The sequence below is a fragment of the Hyla sarda genome, chromosome 6 (assembly GCF_029499605.1).
Source record: "Hyla sarda isolate aHylSar1 chromosome 6, aHylSar1.hap1, whole genome shotgun sequence".
Taxonomy (NCBI): domain Eukaryota; kingdom Metazoa; phylum Chordata; class Amphibia; order Anura; family Hylidae; genus Hyla; species Hyla sarda.
Window position 1 is genome coordinate 146,154,508 of NC_079194.1, and position 19,610 is coordinate 146,174,117.

Consider the following 19,610-nt stretch of genomic DNA (forward strand, 5'->3'; position numbering starts at 1 on the left):
CTATCCATTCACTAGAGAACAGCAGTGACATCACTGAGAATACAGCCTATCCATTCACTAGAGAACAGTAGTGACATCACTGAGAATGCATCTTATCCATTCACTAGAGAACAGCAGTGACATCACTGAGAATACAGCCTATCCATTCACTAGAGAACAGCAGTGACATCACTGAGAATACATCCTATCCATTCACTAGAGAACAGCAGTGACATCACTGAGAATACATCCTATCCATTCACTAGAGAACAGCAGTGACATCACTGAGAATGCATCTTATCCATTCACTAGAGAACAACAGTGACATTACTGAGAATACAGCCTATCCATTCACTAGAGAACAGCAGTGACATCACTGAGAATACAGTCTATCCATTCACTAGAGAACAGCAGTGACATCACTGAGAATACATCCTATCCATTCACTAGAGAACAGCAGTGACATCACTGAGAATACATCCTATCCATTCACTAGAGAACAGCAGTGACATCACTGAGAATACATCCTATCCATTCACTAGAGAACAGCAGTGACATCACTGAGAATACAGTCTATCCATCTATACATCCTATCCATTCAATACAGATCAGTGGTAAAACACTGAAAATATTTTCTTGAAACCCAATTTTCTTTTCTAGCTCAAGTCATCAAATGTGAAACAAGGATGAGGGACAAGTGCAAAGGATCCACCTGTAACAGGTACAAGCCTTCTGAGCAATCTCCCTGCTTCCTGGTTTGATTTGCTGTACATTGCTGACAGTATAATACTTCTCTGCCTGTGGCCTCTGAAAATATTTTTTGTTGCATTGTTTTGCATTCTGCTGTGAAGAAGAGTGTGTACCTGTATTCACAGTTTTTTTTATTACATAAGGTCTGCAGTAAAAAGGTAAGGGTGCGTTCACACGGCCGTTTGCCCCCGTTTTCTTTATACCCATTTCAGTTCCGTTTTTGCAGATTGTACACGGATTATAAACGGTTTAAAAAAAAATCCGCTTCATGTCAATGGGATTTTTTTTTACAATCCGTTAACATCGGTGTGCACCCGTTTGCACTCATTTCCGTTTTTTTCATGGAAGAAAAAAACGGCACATGCAGTATTTTTTCTTCCGTGAAAAAAACGGAAGAAAACACGGACATCATAATTTTAACATTGAAGTCTATGGCAAACGGATGAACCTTTAATGTCATCCGTTTGCACCCAGGTTTAAAATATCCGTAAGTACATCTGAGCATGCTCAGAAGAGGTGACATCAGCAGACTCCTACAGTGTTGTGGGACTACTACTACTCTCATCATGGAAACAAGTCTGTTCCATGATGGGAGTTGTAATTCCCCGGCTGCAGGAGTCTGCCAGTGGCTGGGGGGACCACATTAGTGTTTGTACTACAACCCCCATCATGGATCAGACTCTGTTCCATGATGGGGGTTGTAGTACAGGGGCAGAGGGATTGATCGCAACGGGTCTCACTTCTGAGATCCGATCCGATCAGAAGTTATTAAGCAGGGGAGCGGGCGGCATGGTCCGCAACCCTGCGATCACCGATGTATTTTACTTTCATTTTTAAATTCCCCGCGGGGAGCTCTGAATGGCCAGTACCGAGGAGCCAATTAGGGCTCCCTGCGGGGATTTTTAAAATGGACAATGTATATTAAAAGCGCTGTGGGGGGCAAGATATATAGCGCTATATATCTAGCCCCCCAGCGCATTTATAAAAATATAACCCCCGCCAGCGCAAAAATATATACCCCCGCAGTATATATATATGTGACTCCCCGCCAGTGCATTTATAATGCAACCCCCACCTGCGCTTTTATAATTATATACCCCCGCCAGCGCAATTATCAATATATACCCCCCCGCCAGCGCATCTATGTGACCCCCCCTGCTGGCGCATATGTCATTAATGCAGCGCTATCTGTGAATAGTCTTTTACTTGCAGAGCATCACACCAGCCGCCGCCAGCGCGATGCTGCTGATAGAATACTATTCATACATAGTGCTGCAGGGGCATATTATATAGAAGTGCTGTGGGGGGCCAGATATATAGTATTATCTGCCCCCCACAGCGCTTTTAATATACATTGTCCATTTTAAAAATCCCTGCAGGGAGCCCTGAATGGCTCCTCAGTACGGGCCATTCAGAGCTCCCCACGGGGAATTTAAAAATGAAAGTAAAATACATTGTGTACATCGATGAGTTGTGGACCATGCTGCCCGCTCCCCTGCTTAATACATTCTGATCGAATAGGGTCTCAGAAGTGAGACCCGGTGCGTTCAATCCCTCAGCCCCTGTACTAGAACAAGCACTAATGTAGCCTCCCCAGCCACTGGCAGACTCCTGCAGCCAGGAACTACTACTCCCACCATGGAAACAAGTCTGTTCCATGATGGGAGTAGTACTAGTCCTGGCTGCAGGAGTCTGTAGGTTGCTGATTTTTTTCATTAAAAAAAAAACGGATTAAAAACGGTTACAAACGCTTCAAAACGGTTACCCGTTTTATCAGCCATTTCTATCCGTTTTTTAAAATCTGTTTTTTTTTTTAAACGGAACGGGGCATACGGCCGTGTGAATACACCCTAAGAGAGAAAACTGTAATATTTGGAGACAACGTTATTATCCTACTTCCCAACAGATGGTTCTTTCTCTGCTTGAAACCTCCATGTCAGTGTTTCCCAACCAGTGTGCCTCCAGCTGTTTCAAAACTACAACTCCCTGCATGCCCGGACAGCTAAAGGCTGTCCGGGCATTCTGGGAGTTGTAGTTTTGCAACAGCTGGAGGCACACTGGTTGGGAAACACTGCTCTATATAAATGTTCACAAGCTTCCTCAGTCATATGTAGAAAAATGAAATGGCAGATAGCAAGATATAGGGGAGGGGGGAACTGCAGCTGCAGCTTCTCTCTCTTTGTCTTTGAGACTGTATGCCACAATAGGGGACGGGGGAACAAATTGGAGACATCTATGAGCACACAGCACAATGGGGAAGATTCTCAAAGAATTTTGCGCCCAAAAAAAGTCAATTACGCGCCCAAATTTTTCAAAGAGCTTTGTGCCGCGGTTTACACTGTTAACGTCAGTTTTGTAAAAGTGGGCGTGTCCACATATATTGTCTGCTTTACATGATATTTTCAAAGGGGTGAGAGTCCAGTTTACATCAAAAATTTCACACCACAGAAATGGTTGTTTTATTGTTTTTTTTTTTTTGGGGGGGGGGGAGGTGTTATTTAAGTAATTATAAAAAAAAATATTATTATTATTGAAACATTTTATTAAAAACTTTTTTTTTTTCTTGGTCACTGCACCTGCACTCACATTTAAGCTCAGAAATGTTTTATTTATACAGTTATCACTTGTCTGGGCACTAGTAACCATTGAATATTTCCTGAGATGTTTCCACCAGAATTTTCCCGGATGTAAAGCTTGGCGCAAAAATTGCCAATTTTGGTGCTAAACTCAGCAATTTTGGCCCCAAATAATCCAATATGGCTGTGCTGAAAAAAATAAAAAAATAAACCATTGAGCGAAAAAACAAACAAAAGGGATGCGCAAACGAATTTTCACATATTTTCAGAGCAGCACAAAAGAGAAAAAAAAGGTGTGATTAATATTACTGGAACAGAAATTATAGCAGTTTTTGATAATCTTCAAATCGGCAGCAAATAACACCAAATATGGCTGACTGGTGCCCATTTACAGGAAAGGGTTCAGATTGTCTGAAGAAGATGTGGTAGCTTGGGGGGTGCAGGGTGAATAGGGTGTAGCTATGCAATGATGAGAGGGTGTAGCATTAACCCTTAACTGTCGTGACGCCAGGGTGCGGGTTCCTCTGCATATATATATATAAATCCTACCGCCACCCGTCCTAGGAACAATAGGGAGGAATAAAGGATTGTCCACAACCGGAATTGTAATAAACAGGAAATAACTTTACTGCAGATTTTATGCAGGATGCAATCAGCAAACAGTCTTTGCAAGAGGACCGGACTTTAGGCTCCTCACAGGCTGGTTGGGACTTTGTAGGGAATAAGCTTTGAGGCTTGCTTTACGCTGTTCCACTGAATTTAGGGGTTTGATTTAGGTCCAGTAGTCACGTACAATTAGCTGGATTGGAGTTTGATAGACTCACGGTTATCAAGAAGTTGAAGAGATAGGCTTCAGGCCTAATTAGTCTTGTAGATATGCACAGAGCTCCGATCGCGTTCATATCCCGGGGGGAAGAGAGCAATGATTGGACACAGTGCCCTTGTATCTGAAGGGGCAGGCTCAAAGCTTATTGGTTCCCCAAACCTGTCAGTCCTATCACAAAGGTTTGTGGTACATCACATGACTAAATCACATGACCTGAAAGGTCCTTAACTTTAGCATAACACATTTACTATGAATCACATGACCTAAGGTCCTGTAAGTAACCTTTATATTATTAAATATTCTAAATATATACAATAAATTACAGATTTATGAGGCGACTGAGGGTTATCCCACTAAGAAAATCCTAACAGCACGGAGGAACTCTGACTATGGGGACTTACGACCAAAGGTACAGGACCATGTCCAGTACCGGGACACCACAAATACATGTGGGGAACCACATTGTATGCCCACCACCTGTCATGAGGCCTTCCTCATAGAGAGTAATAAATCGGCTTTGGATGAATATTTTGCTGACATTCCAGGCAGAACAGTTGGATTTGTACTAAAAACATTCCCTGTTCAGTGAAATCCACAGAAAACACCATTTTTGGCTCAGTTATGTTGTGAGCAGCGTCTCCGGCACCTTCTTGCTCACATGTTCACTGTTTATCTAAGGCCTTTTATTCTTCACCCTTCACATTCTTGATAGAGATAAATAGGTTTTGCTGGGGATGTAAATTTGGGGTAACCATGGTGACATAACAATCCATAGTGGGATGAAAAGGCTTAGTCATTGCTGGCGCTGAGTCATGGAGAATGTATGGAGAACATGTAGCGCTGGTGGCATAATACAAAGACTGTTTAAGAGATCTTTTATTGGGTTTCGGGGTGAAGTGGCAAAATAAACGAAATGTCCTTGTTATGGTTCATTCCTTAAGATAATAATAATAATAATATATATATATATATATATATATATATATATATATATATATATATATATAAATAAATAAAGAGAGAAGGCTTGACTCACTGACTCATCAACGCCCGGCCTAAACCCTTGGACCTAGAAACCTGAATTGGACCTAGAAACCTGAATTTTTTCACAGGTATTTTTAAGACGTAGACAAGGAATAAGAAAGGATTTTTCGAAATTCAACCCTTAAGGGGATGAAAAAGGGGGTTGAAAGTTTGTATGGAAGTCTGTCATTTTTGAAGCTAGAAGCATGAAACTTTATTTTTAGGCTAACAATTAGAGATAAAGAAACACGTGTTTTAACAATTTCTAAAATTCCACTCCTGAAGGGGTGAAACGGGAGTTAAAATTTTGTATACCTGGCACTGCGGCACGGGAGGGTTATGAAAAGAGCTCAAGAGCTGAGCTCGCATCATACCCGCACGGTCCCATCTGCTATCAGCAGCCAGGACCTGTGGCTAATGCCCGACATCACCGTTCCGGCAGATGTCCGGCATTAACTCTTTAGATGCGGCGATCAAAGCTGAAAGAATTTGGGTTGTTTGGATGCCCGTAGACTTTTTACGATGCCCATAGATCGTAAAAAGTGGATCTATGTTACCCTAAATTTAACGCGAGCGAAGCCGCGGGCAAAAGCTATTATTTGTATATGTGGAGGCTCTAGTAACTTTATCATCAAGATCCTCCCTGGTTGTCTACATATAGATTATCACTTCATGGGGATCTACAGACAGTTATTTTGTAGTAACTGTTCATGGTCTTCTGAAGTATAAGGTTGGGTTCACACCACAGAATTTCTGCTCGCAATTTCTGGTGCATCACAATCCTATTGCTTTCAATGGGATTTCACTGCTCAGTGCTCTCTACAGAATTTCAGCGGCAGAACTTCCGCTGCTTCTGACACCAGAATGGTCTTGCTCATACTTTTGGCGGAATCCGCGTGAAATACATTGCCATCTACGGGGACAGCAATGTATTCCCTCGGAATTCGCAATGTGAACTCCACCTAAAGGTCCCAGTGGTGTTATGATAGAGGCTTAACCTAATGAGTTAAGATGCTTTTACCTCTTCAGATCCAAGATGTCGAGGGAGATAACCTAATACTATGGAGGGGATTTATCAAAACCTGTGTAGAGGAAAAAAGTGGAGCAGTGCTTCTTTCATTTTTTTCATTTTTCAGAGTCCTTATTATAAAAATGAAATAAGCCGTCTGATTGGTTGCTGTGGGAAACTGCACCACTCTTTTTTCATAGGTATTTTATCACAAAACCAATGCAACAAGTCCAAAATACTGAAGAACAATGACTTTAGTCCTGTGAATGTTACAGGCATAACCAGAGATTTACGTTCACACGCACAGGATCTGCTGCACATTTTTGCTGCATATTTTCTGCAGCTGATGCAGAACTGCTGCAGATTTGCTACTGCAGACTTTGCTGCCCATTGACTTCAATGGGCAGTAAACTCTGCTGAAGATACGCATGTGTGTATTCACTCCTACAGTATCCTGCACATATTTCATGTGTTCAGTCATCTAGTTTACATTGAAATCTGCAGCAAAAAATCCTGTGCATCAAATATGCACAGGATACTGAACGTGTGAATAGACCCTAAGTGAAGATTTCCTCAATCCTATTGTACTATTTTAACAAGGCAAATGTTTAAAGAATTATGATGAGAATATAATGCATAGAAGCAGTGCTCTCCATATGATTTCAATCATATAGTATAACTTACAATTATTTATTAACATCTACTCTACAGTAATCTATAGTCTATCTTTAATATATGCTGAAATTCATTGCTAATGTTTTCTTTAATTCTAGGTATTTCTGTCCGGCTGGCTGTGTAAATAAGAAGGCCAAGATCTTTGGGACCCTGTTCTATGACAGTGTAAGTATCTTATAGAGATGATATTATGTAGGAAGGCTGGACAGCTTCTGTCAGTCACTACTTACCCCATAGACAGTGCAGATCTAACCTTTGCCCAGTATTAGAACTAGTCCTTTTCGCAAGGGAAACCCTTTTTTTGCTCACATATCCTGGTAATGTCCCCATAAGATTTCAAAGGGCATATAACTACATGAATGGACTCCTATGTCTGCTGCACTCCATTCAAATGGATCATGTCCCACCTGATATCCAAACTGTTAATAATAGAAGAAAATTAGGGGAGCGGACAACTCATTCACAATATTTCCACAAAGAAACACCTTAGGACAGCGAGTAAAGTAACTTACTTCACCAAGGAGAGCTAGTCCTCAATGTTCCCCCCACCCCATGCCGGCCTGCCTTAAAATCTACACCCGCGATCCCGTACCACTGTTTTCTTGGGTCTTCAGCACAGTAAGGTTCTGTTGAGTAGATATAGCTCTCTCTATGGCCAGCCTGACCTCACTATTACAACTGCAGTTGTTTCTGCTAGTATGCTTTCCTCTAATGATTAAATGGCAGCAAAATACCAGAAGCAACTGCAGTTGTAATAGAGAGGTCAGGCTGGCCATATAGAGAGCTATATCTTAGAGGGCAGCATACTACCAGAAACAACTGCAGTTGTAATAGAGAGGTCAGGCTGGCCATATAGAGATCTATATATTAGAGGGCAGCATACTACCAGAAGCAACTGCAGTTGTAATAGAGAGGTCAGGCTGGCCATATAGAGAGCTATATCTTAGAGGGCAGCATACTACCAGAAGCAACTGCAGTTGTAATAGAGAGGTCAGGCTGGCCATATATAGAGCCATATCTTAGAGGGCAGCATACTACCAGAAGCAACTGCAGTTGTAATAGAGAGGTCAGGCTGGCCATATAGAGAGCTATATCTTACAGGGCAGCATACTACCAGAAGCAACTGCAGTTGTAATAGAGAGGTCAGGCTGGCCATATAGAGAGCTATATCTTACAGGGCAGCATACTACCAGAAGGAACTGCAGTTGTAATAGAGAGGTCAGGCTGGCCATATAGAGAGCTATATCTTACAGGGCAGCATACTACCAGAATCAACTGCAGTTGTAAGAGAGAGGTCAGGCTGGCCATATAGAGATCTATATATTAGAGGGCAGCATACTACCAGAAGCAACTGCAGTTGTAATAGAGAGGTCAGGCTGGCCATATAGAGAGCTATATCTTAGAGGGCAGCATACTACCAGAAGCAACTGCAGTTGTAATAGAGAGGTCAGGCTGGCCATATAGAGATCTATATATTAGAGGGCAGCATACTACCAGAAGCAACTGCAGTTGTAATAGAGAGGTCAGGCTGGCCATATAGAGATCTATATATTAGAGGGCAGCATACTACCAGAAGCAACTGCAGTTGTAATAGAGAGGTTAGGCTGGCCATATAGAGAGCAATTTCTTCTCAAGGAATTGAATAGAACCTTATAGTGCTGAAGACCTGGGAAAACAGCTGGAGGCCTACGAGATCACGGGTGTAGATTTTTAAGCAAGCCGGCATGGGGGGAGTATTGAGGACTAGTTCTCTTAGGTGAAGTAAGCTACTTTACTTGCTGTCCTCAGTTGTTTCTGGAAATGTTGTGAATAAGTTGTCCGCTTCCCTAATTTTCTTCAATTGCTTACTGTTCACTTATTCTGGTATAACTGGTTACATTTGCATTCCTATAGATGTCCAGCTTGTGCAGAGCAGCCATACATTATGGGGTCATCGATAGTAATGGCGGACTGGTGGACATAACCCGTAAAGGACAACTTCAGTTCTTTGTCAAGTCCACCAGGAACGGGGTGCAGTCACTGAGGTAAGGTGTAACATTTTCTCTCTAGTTCTATTGTGGATTTTTACAATTTCACAAACTGACAATTGTTTTATTTCTTTCAGTAAATTTAAACCTGGAAATTCTTTCATGGTGTCAAAAGTTACAGGTAAGTGTCAAGAACTGAAGTCTATATAATATGTATTGGGGGGGGGGCACTATATGAGGCGCATGGGAAGGTATATGAGAGTAAACATCAGGGGGTATATATAATAGGTGTCTGGGAATTTAATGGGGATGTATGTAAAGGATATATTTGGGGTAAAGTGGTATCTATAGGTGTATATATATATATATATATATATATATATATATATATATGTAATATCTGTTTTCTCATCTTCTCCCTCAGTACAGACAATTGATTGTTACTCAACAGTAGCCGAGATCTGTCCTTTTGAGAAGCCAGCAAAACACTGCCCCAGGTAAATCTAGGAGAGAAGCATGAAGTGTGGCAAGACTGACCCATGTATGAAATCAGTAACAAAACAAATAGTGGCCTACAAGGGAGGGGTATGCCTGTGAAGTGGTTGAGACTTTTGTGTCCAAAATTGACAGTTAATTTTGCTCCACAGGTTTTCCTGCCCCAGCCATTGTAAAAATGAACCTTCGCATTGGGCTCCAGTCATTGGCTCGAATATTTACGCAGATGTAAGTCATCTCTAAGCTTATTGATCAGATTCTAGTATAATGCAGTTAACATTGTGCAGAACTTAGAGATGAAATATTATAGCTAATGTTGGATTCCTGTGGATGGGCGATGCCAAGACTGTACTACGTCTACTGGGCTGGGAAGGAGGGTGAAATTCTTAACATGTCACAGCCAGACTACATAAACAGATTATTCAGAACCTCTTCCCTCTCATTGAATCACATCAATTAGTAAATTGTCCCTACGGCAGTAACACGTCCACTCTTATTCTCTGTGTCCGGGTCTATATGGACTATAGTAAAGTAAGTCCTGTCCCTGAAAAACATTCTGTTCCTTGCAGTATATTATGATGAGCAGGGATCTTCCAGAAGATCTGGGTGCAATGCCCACTCTGGAAAACGACCAACTGCATTGTGAATACAGCTCTGGAAGAACTCAGGATCAGTGACACTGGGTCAGCCTGAAATCCATTGGACTTACATGTAAGAGTTAGGCTGGGTTCACATCACGTTTTTCCCCATATGGGAGCGCATACGGCAGGGGGGGGGGAGCTAAAAACGTGTGCTGCCATATGCGGTCCAGTATGGAATTCATTTCAATGAGCCGACCGGAGTGAAGCGGTCGGCTAATTTTTCTCCGTATGCGGTGGTTGACTACGGTTTTAGGTCCGGTAGAAAACCGCATGCGGGGAAAAATGAGCCGACCGCTTCACTCCGGTCAGCTCATTGAAATGAATTACATACGGCAGCGCAAGTTTTTAGCTCCCCCTGCCGTATGCGCTCCCATATGGGGAAAAACGTGATGTGAACCCAGCCTTATTCAGTAGATGTGAGTTGAGTATGCAGTAATGTTGCCACACTGATTTTCTTTTAGCAGTAACCTCAGTAAGCAGAATGCTAACCATAAGAAACATCTTAAGGATCTGTAGCACATGTTGTGGTCATGTGATTTGGCTTCTTACAACCAAGTGAAGAAGCAAATATGAGGAAATCTTGTTCTTATTAGCAGCTTTCCAGGGATATATCACAAGTTCATGGAAACGTTACAGCGTAAACAAAGACAACGTCTACAGGGAGTTGTCACCTGAAAACCTCAACCAGATGTCCATTATTTTAGTGCATGAGTTCAATAATGGGGGTCACAAGCCATTAGTAGGGAACGTTTACCATAAAGGGCCAATCCTATGTAAATGAAGCTTAATGCCTGTCTAATGAAAAGTTCTGTTTGTTATTTGCCATCATTGTCATGGTCTATACTTGCTGTCAAGGAATGGAAACATTTGTTTCTATTAAAATCCAAAAACCTGTTCTGACTGAAACCTTCTCACAGCTGAGGTTTTATTTTTTTCTAGTTGTATCCAGTCTAGGCAGTCCTCTGTGAGGTATACAGCCTGGACTGGTAAGAGGTACATTTTACCTGTACAGTGATGCCTCAACTTACAATGGCCTCAACATACAATAGTTTCAACATACAATGGTCTTTTCTGGACCATTGTAAGTTGAAACCAGACTCAACATACAATGCTACGGACAGTACAGATCTGCAAAACATATCAATAGCTGGAAGAACTGACTAATCAGAATGGGCATTTCACTGGTAAAACACCTGTATTACTGAAGCGTATGCACTGACTGATGTCTGGTAGCGCCCCCTACAGTACAGGGAGGTATTACATGTTCTGTACTCTTTACCTGTACCAGGGTTACCTGCTCCTTTGGACACCAGGTGAGGGTGACTCCATGTTACTTTTTTAGGACACTGTGTTCTGTACAGGACCCTGAAGAAGCTCCTGTCCTCTACATAGACCAGTGATTCCCAAGCAGGGTGCCCTGAGCTGTTGCAAAACTACAACTCCCAGCATGGCCGGACAGCCTTTGGCTGTCCGGGCATGCTGGGAGTTGTAGTTTTGCAACAGCTGGAGGCTCCCTGCTTGGGAAACACTGACCTAGACAGGGATATACAGCTCCCAGCAGATCTTTCTTACTTTTATATGTAAGGAATTGCTTTATCTATATTAGTTATCTACTTATTTTTCTTTAATCCTCACTTTTTCCTATTTTTCGGATGACATTTTGGGCCTTTAGAACCAATTACCAGGTTTCCATAGAGTTATGGTCTCAACATACAATGGTTTCAACATACAATGGTCGTCCTGGAACCAACTAATATTGTAACTTGAGAGACCACTGTATATTGTAATAAACCCTCAGTATAGTGAGACGTCAACATGCAGTCCTCTCCCAAGTGATCAGAAGAGCTATAGCATTTGGACTGATACATTGCAGGGCAGACGCTTCCCCTGTGAACCGTGTAGAAAAATTTTCGTCCCAGCACAAGAAGTCAGATTTAGAGCGGCCACAGAATGGTTCCTAATACCGCTGCCAGCTCTGACTGTGTCCTTGTATGGACATGAAACTTCTGCCAATTCACCGCACTGAATCTGCCAGCAGATATCTGAAATAAACGTTGCGTAAGGTTCTAGATCAAACTTTGCAGGTGCTGGCATGATGACAAGTTTACTGAGCAAAAACATCTAGCACCTGAAAGATGCTACCTGCAGAACTATTAATATACATGTGAAGGAGAAAAATACATAGATTGTTACAAGTCAGGACCGTATACAAGTACAGGAAATGGGGGTGGGTCTGTGACAACTTGTCAGTCGCAATGTAGAGGATGGTTGTCAGCAATAATAGATGGAATACAGGGTGGGCCATTTATATGGATACACCTTAATAAAATGGGAATGGTTGGTGATATTAACTTCTTGTTTGTGGCACATTAGCATATGTGAGGGGGGAAACTTTTCAAGATGGGTGTTGACTATGGCAGCCATTTTGAAGTCGGACATTTTGAATCCAACTTTTGTTTTTTCAATAGGAAGAGGGTCATGTGACACATCAAACTTATTGGGAATTTCACAAGAAAAACAATGATGTGCTTGGTTTTAACGTAACTTTATTCTTTCATTAGTTATTTACAAGTTTCTGACCACTTATAAAATGTGTTCAATGTGCTGCCCATTGTGTTGGATTGTCAATGCAACCCTCTTCTCCCACTCTTCACACACTGATAGCAATACCGCAGGAGAAATGCTAGCACAGGCTTCCAGTATCCGTAGTTTCAGGTGCTGCACATCTCGTATCTTCACAGCATAGACAATTGTCTTCAGATGACCCCAAAGATAAAAGTCTAAGGGGGTCAGATCGGGAGACCTTGGGGGCCATTCAACTGGCCCACGATGACCAATCCACTTTCCAGGATATTGTTCATCTAGGGATGCTCAGACCTGACACCCATAATGTGGTGGTGCACCATATTGCTAGAAAAACTCAGGGAACGTGCCAGCTTCAGTGCATAAAGAGGGAAACACATCATCATGTAGCAATTTCGCATATCCAGTGGCCTTGAGGTTTCCATTGATGAAGAATGGCCCCAACTATCTTTGTACCCCATATACCACAGCATACCATCAATTTTTGTGTTCCAACAGTCTTGGAGGGATCTATCCAATGTGGGTTAGTGTCAGACCAATAGCGGAGGTTTTGTTTGTTAACTTCACCATTCACATAAAGTTTGCCTCATCACTGAACAAAATCTTCTGCGTAAACTGAGGGTCCTGTTCCAATTTTTGTTTTGCCCATTTTGCAGCACCTGAAACTACGGATACTGGAAGTCTGTGGTAGAATTTCTCCTGCGGTGTTGCTATAAGTGTGTGAAGAGTAGGAGAAGAGGGTTGCATTGACAATCCAACACAATGGGCAGCACATTGAACACATTTTATAAGTGGTCAGAAACTTGTAAATAACTCATGAAAGAATAAAGTTAAGTTAAAACCAAGCACATCATTGTTTTTCTTGTGAAATTCCCAATAAGTTTGATGTGTCACATGACCCTCTTCCTATTGAAAAAACAAAAGTTGGATTCAAAATGGCTAACTTCAAAATGGCCGCCATGGTCACCACCCATCTTGAAAAGTTTCCCCCCTCACATATACTAATGTGCAACAAAAAGGAAGTTAATATCACCAACCATTCCCATTTTATTAAGGTGTATCCATATAAATGGCCCACCATGTAGATGTGACTGTAGTATAAGGTGTGTGGATCTCATGTCTGATCACAATGTAATTATATCCAGTGATGTCAGTAATGGGGGCGGGGCTGTGACAACCTCTCAGACATGATATAGATGGTTGTCAGCAGTAATAGATGGAATAGATGTGACTGTAGTATAAGATGTGTGGTCTCATGTCTGATCACAATGTAATTATATCCAGTGATGTCAGTAATGGGGGCGGGGCTGTGACAACCTCTCAGACATGATATAGAGGATGGTTGTCAGCAGTAATAGATGGAATAGATGTGACTGTAGTATAAGGGGTGTGGATCTCATGTCTGATCACAATGTAATTATATCCAGTGATGTCAGTAATGGGGGCGGGGCTGTGACAACCTCTCAGACATGATATAGAGGATGATTGTCAGCAGTAATAGATGGAATAGATGTGACTGTAGTATAAGATGTGTGGTCTCATGTCTGATCACAATGTAATTATATCCAGTGATGTCAGTAATGGGGGCGGGGCTGTGACAACCTCTCAGACATGATATAGAGGATGGTTGTCAGCAGTAATAGATGGAATAGATGTGACTGTAGTATAAGGGGTGTGGATCTCATGTCTGATCACAATGTAATTATATCCAGTGATGTCAGTAATGGGGGCGGGGCTGTGACAACCTCTCAGACACGATATAGAGGATGGTTGTCAGCAGTAATAGATGGAATAGATGTGACTGTAGTATAAGGGGTGTGGATCTCATGTCTGATCACAATGTAATTATATCCAGTGATGTCAGTAATGGGGGCGGGGCTGTGTCATATCATGGTTGATCCCAGTTTTCGTATAATACTGATATGTGATGTCAGTACAGGGTAGGGCTCCAACAACTTCTTAGCAGTCAGTTTTGTAGAGCTGAGACATCTCCTCTGTTAGAAGTCTCTTGACCAGTGCCACCATCTTCTCTTCCAGACATCTAGCATTTGTCGGACGGCTGTACATGCAGGTGTCATTAAAGATGAGTCTGGAGGATATGTGGATGTGATGCCTGTAGACAAGAAAAATCATTATTTCGGCTCCAACAAAAATGGGATCCACTCAGAAAGGTAACAACATCATGGGACTTGTCCTGAGGGCTTAGAGGTCTGTGCAGTCTTGTGTACATATGTTCCCTCTAGCACTTTTATAAGATCTCTGGCCACTCATGGGATATTACAGGGAGTGCATCCTCAGATCCTCTATTTTTTGCTTTCTCACATTGATGATTCTTATTCCTTTCAAAGCAGCTTTCAGTATTGTGCTCATTTCTAGATTTTAGGCATAAATTTAGACATAATCCAGCAATTTATCAACATAAGATTAACATTGTGTTGCCTGTGAGAGAAAGGGAGATGGAGGCCCTGGTCCATTTATATGGGAGTAGTCCGTATACTAGCAGAACAGCCCTCTCCACAGCATATGATTACTATAGAGCCAAGCCCTGGAGTTATTTGGCTTCCTATACAGGTAACAGACCCTAGATGACTACCACCGATGGCTATTACAGGGTTGTCATCCAGCTATTTAGTGGCCTTGAATGGCACATAAATGTGCTGCCTATACTTAATGCTTCCAGGAAGCTAAGGATAACACTGCTACCTTTGTGAGGAGGCTTGGGGGGAAAGGGGGTAAGCCCAAACGTGTACCTGTCATATTTCAGAAAAAAATAATGCTTCTGTATAATACTCACTAGGTCATGCAGATGCTTTACATGTCTTTTTATGAATCTGGCTTTTGTATTTGGCTCACAAATCTCTCTGATCTGCTGCTCACTCATTTTGATATCCACTGCTCTGGAAGGGGTGTGTCTGAGTCGAGCACTGAGCCCTCACTCACCATGCATTCACTTCCTCCTTGAGTCTGCTGTGCTGTGCTAGACCCACTGTCACTTACTGGACTTTTTCCCAGCTTGTGCTTCAGCTGGGACAAAGATGATGCTGTGGCCAGACGGGATGTTATGGGGACCCTTAGTGGTCTTTTTTTACATGCAATGATTTCTATAAAAAAGGGATATTATTTTTTTTATGAAGTATATTTGAAAGGTTAATGTTTTGTTAAGATGTACAATATACAAACCGTTTTTGAATCTGACAGTGCCCATTTAAACAAGCTTAAATCTTTACAACATTCTGACTACTTTTCTTTTGTGTTCCAGCATTAAGAACCGTAAAGAAGGTAAAGCTTTCCGCATTTTTGCTGTGAAGCAATAATAAGAAAACCTATGGCGGGATGTTTATAAACATTGAGGAGTCCAAAGATACCCTATCTTGCCTGCTTTATGGAATCGGGACACCCACCATCTATCTCATAAATGATATCTCTAGACTCTGAGGGTTTATATGGTGACTGCCTCCAGACCTGGACTCATCTGCACTACAGAAATGGTTGTCACTCCAGGGGAAGAAGTGTGTGTCTAGTGAAGACCCTCTGATATCTCAGAGGTGATAGAGGCATCACCATTTCCTCTGGCATGTAGGGTCACTGATAAGACAACAAAAATTCTTATGGAATTTAGTAAAAAAATTTTTTTTGGGTTGGATGCATTGGGGGTGGAGGCTGGTTGGGCATGGTGGTACCATTTCGCCTCCCAGTATTGTATATATTTACCTTTTGTATTTTATTTTATATATTATTTGGATGATTTTCTATACAGCAGTGCTGGCGCCTTGTTATTTTATATTTGGGATAATATTCATCTTTGTGTATTCTTTTCTCTGTATGTGCTATGGATAACATCAGGAGGACCCCTTCCCCCCCTCACCCACACCTAAACAATTGTCTGATGAACGGACTGCACAGGGTTAATACTTTACAGCTCATGGTAGTTGGTGTGTGGCAGCACCTGCCTGCATCCATGACATGGATATCAAGTGTATGTACATAGGAATCACCCATCTCTACAGTGATCTTATAGACACAGACAGACCCTCATCCCTACTGAGAAATATTTAAGCATTGGGTCTCTATTATGAAGACAGTGACCCCAAAGTCTGACTCAGTAGATCTGACCAGTTAAAGAGCATAATCGCTGTATAATAAGATGATCTGCCACTTTGTAATAAACTTGTGTGCAGAGATAGATAGATATTACATATGTATAAGAATGCTTCCATTCACTGACAGCTAGCAAAGATCCTGAAAGTAATGATGAATTGAAAAAAAAAAATATATATTTATAAGGGCATTGCACACCCCACTCCTTTAAAATAAAATCGTGCCAAATTTATTAAAAGGCTCTTGCTATGAGCAGGCTTTGATTTTTGACAACAAAATTCTCAATTTTCTGTATTTTAAATGAATAAGTGTGTCTTAAACATTCACACTATACCCACATAGTGATCACACCCACTCTTCCATGTTATTATCAATTTCTGTTGAGTTTGGTGTAAAAGGTTTTGCACAAAATTAGTGTGCACCGTGATTTGTGTAGTTTGTGACCAAAACTGGCACATCAAGCATTGATAAACATGGACTATAGTTTAAGAAAGTTGTAGAATTTTCCCTGGTACAAAATAAAATTTTATTTACAGAAGATTGGACACCTGCCCTTTAAATGAATATCATGCAAATGTTACATACTTGACCACCAACCACGGCATGGTTTGGAATCTTTGGCTTGAACTCAAATCTACACCTGTGAGATGGTGTAGATGTCAGCTATATTCTATTGTACACTACAGTACATATGTCGGGCTACATGAAGCCACACCCTACCAAGTGCTCAATTTTTGGAAAAGTGTCATGAGCGGAAAAATTTGAAAAAAATAAAAATTATAATAATTCGTTACTTTTTTGTGTATAATAAAGCTTGCACATAAATTTGTGACTTTTGTACACAAGGAAATTTCGTATATGGTAAAATAAATTCCTCCCCTTTTGTTGACTGAAGCCTCCCTTTAAAGGGGTACTATCGTGTTGACAACTTATCCCCTATCTAAAGGATAGGGGATAAGTTACCTGATCACGCAGGGTCCCGCTGCTGGGGACCCCCGCGATCTCGCACGTAGCACCCCGCTGTCATCAGGCCCTGGAGCGAACATCGCTCCGGGTCTGATGACTGCCGATCACAGGGCTGGAGTATTGTGACGTCACGGCTCCGCCCCCATATGACGACACGCTCCGCCCCCTCAATGTGAGTCTATGGCAGGGGGCGAGACAGCTGTCTCGCCCCCTGCCATAGACTTGCATTGAGGGGCAGAGCGTGACATCACGCGGGGGCGGAGCTGTGACGTCACGATCACCGGCCCCGTCATCAGACCCGGAGCGGATGTTCGCTCCGGGGCCTGATGAGAGCGGGGTGCTACGTGCGAGATCGCAGGGGTCCCCAGCGGCGGATAGGGGATAAGTTGTCAGCACGGTAGTACCCCTTTAAGTGTGGACAGTATAAAACTGGTGCAGGCATCACCAGTCAGGGGTATTATGCCCAAGTAATCATAGTTTAAAATTGCTGTTGGGACCCAGGTAACTAATAACTGCTAATGAAAGACAAGCTACTCAAATCTGCCAGGCAGGGAGCAGCCACCGTGACCAGGACCAGTGTGACTACTTACTCTGGTCCTGGCGGCATTTTAAACTATGATTACACTGAGACGCCCAAGCATCAAAGGGTAAATCATAGTGTCCTGCACCACTTTTATGCTGATCGTGGTTTGGGCAGCATATAACTGGTGACAGGTTCCCTATAAGTTGAAAGGCAGCACATAACTTACAATCTTCCGCCTGCCCACCCATTATTATATCTTGAAGCTGCATGGTTTCTTCTCATGGTACTCACTGCTAAGTGAGGGAGAATCCTAAATATAGATAATACAGCTTATTGTGGCTACATGGACCCAAATGAAGGTCACCCAGACAAGTTCTTTAGAATGTATTCAGCTCACATTCATTTCACAACTGAGCCAATTTAATAGTTTTTATAGAATCTCCATAAACAAGTGAGTCACAATTATGGACATTTATCAACGGGTTTAGTCAGGTTTTCTTTACTATAATTGTCGCAAAATTGTCGCAACTGCGACTACGCGATTTTTTGTGCGACATTTTGACTGGAAAGCGAGAAAAGCAAGTTTTTCAAAAATTAACTATGTAGTAATAATTTTAAAATGGACTACGGGTAGTCAGGTATTTATTAACTGCGAAAGTCGCAACTGCGCAAAAAAAAGTCGCAACAGCGTTAAAAATTGACTAAATTTACTCCAGCTCAAACATGGAGCAGAAAAAGCTACTACCAAAGTAAAAAAGGAAAAATTGCTTACGTGAAAGAAAATTATCAACAGGCTGAAAGCAGTTGATAAATACGTCACACATAAGCCAAAAAAAAGTAAGGAAAAAACTACTAAAAAAAAGAATACATAAGCAAACATTGATAAATGTCCCTCTATATCTCCAGAATGGTGAGTGCAGCTCTGGAGTATATACAGGTTGTTGCCGTCATGTTTTGAAGGCAGCCTACTCGTAAAGACAATGTTTGACTCCTTTGAGGAGCCTTTGAACATGACTGGGGATTTGATTAACCAAGTCAGAACCCCCCCCCCCCCCCCCCCCCAGCAGGGAAAATTGGGAAGTTATCCTCCTTCTGGGTGAGTTTATGGCTTAGCGTATTAAATCCCCAGTCATGTTATAAGGTTTCTTAATGGAAAATTACCTCCAAAAAGTGGTGTCAGAATTGACAGTGGAGCATAAATGGCCTGTAAGTCTCAACACATCTTTATGGTACTCTCCGCAAGGAGACAATAAAGGGGTACTCCAGTGGAAATTGTTTTATTTCAAATCAACTGGTTAACAGATTTGTAAATTATCCCAAAAACCAAGGCAAGAAAATGAGGAGAGCACTCAAGGGGCTATATCACTTAATGATGTGTGCAGCAAGGTCCTCGGTGACCTCCGATCAAAGTCTCCTGCGGGGTGCACGTACACAAACATGAAGCATCAAATCAAACAACCAAAGAAAACGTAAGTGCACTCACCGCAAAGCACCTATGC

General features: G+C 41.9%; 1 protein-coding gene across 2 annotated transcripts in view; it reads left to right on the plus strand.

Moving 5' to 3' along the window:
• CRISPLD2 (cysteine rich secretory protein LCCL domain containing 2) overlaps positions 1–17,597 on the plus strand; it is a 62,308-nt gene extending 44,711 nt beyond the window's left edge. For both annotated transcript variants that reach the window (XM_056525485.1, XM_056525486.1), the window contains exons 8-15: positions 640–700; positions 6,937–7,003; positions 8,732–8,862; positions 8,943–8,986; positions 9,230–9,302; positions 9,453–9,528; positions 14,562–14,695; positions 15,784–17,597. In XM_056525485.1, the coding sequence (XP_056381460.1) occupies positions 640–700; positions 6,937–7,003; positions 8,732–8,862; positions 8,943–8,986; positions 9,230–9,302; positions 9,453–9,528; positions 14,562–14,695; positions 15,784–15,838 (641 nt within the window). In that variant the 3' untranslated portion in view covers positions 15,839–17,597. The remainder of the gene's footprint in view (positions 1–639; positions 701–6,936; positions 7,004–8,731; positions 8,863–8,942; positions 8,987–9,229; positions 9,303–9,452; positions 9,529–14,561; positions 14,696–15,783) is intronic.
• Positions 17,598–19,610: the final 2,013 nt, after the last annotated feature.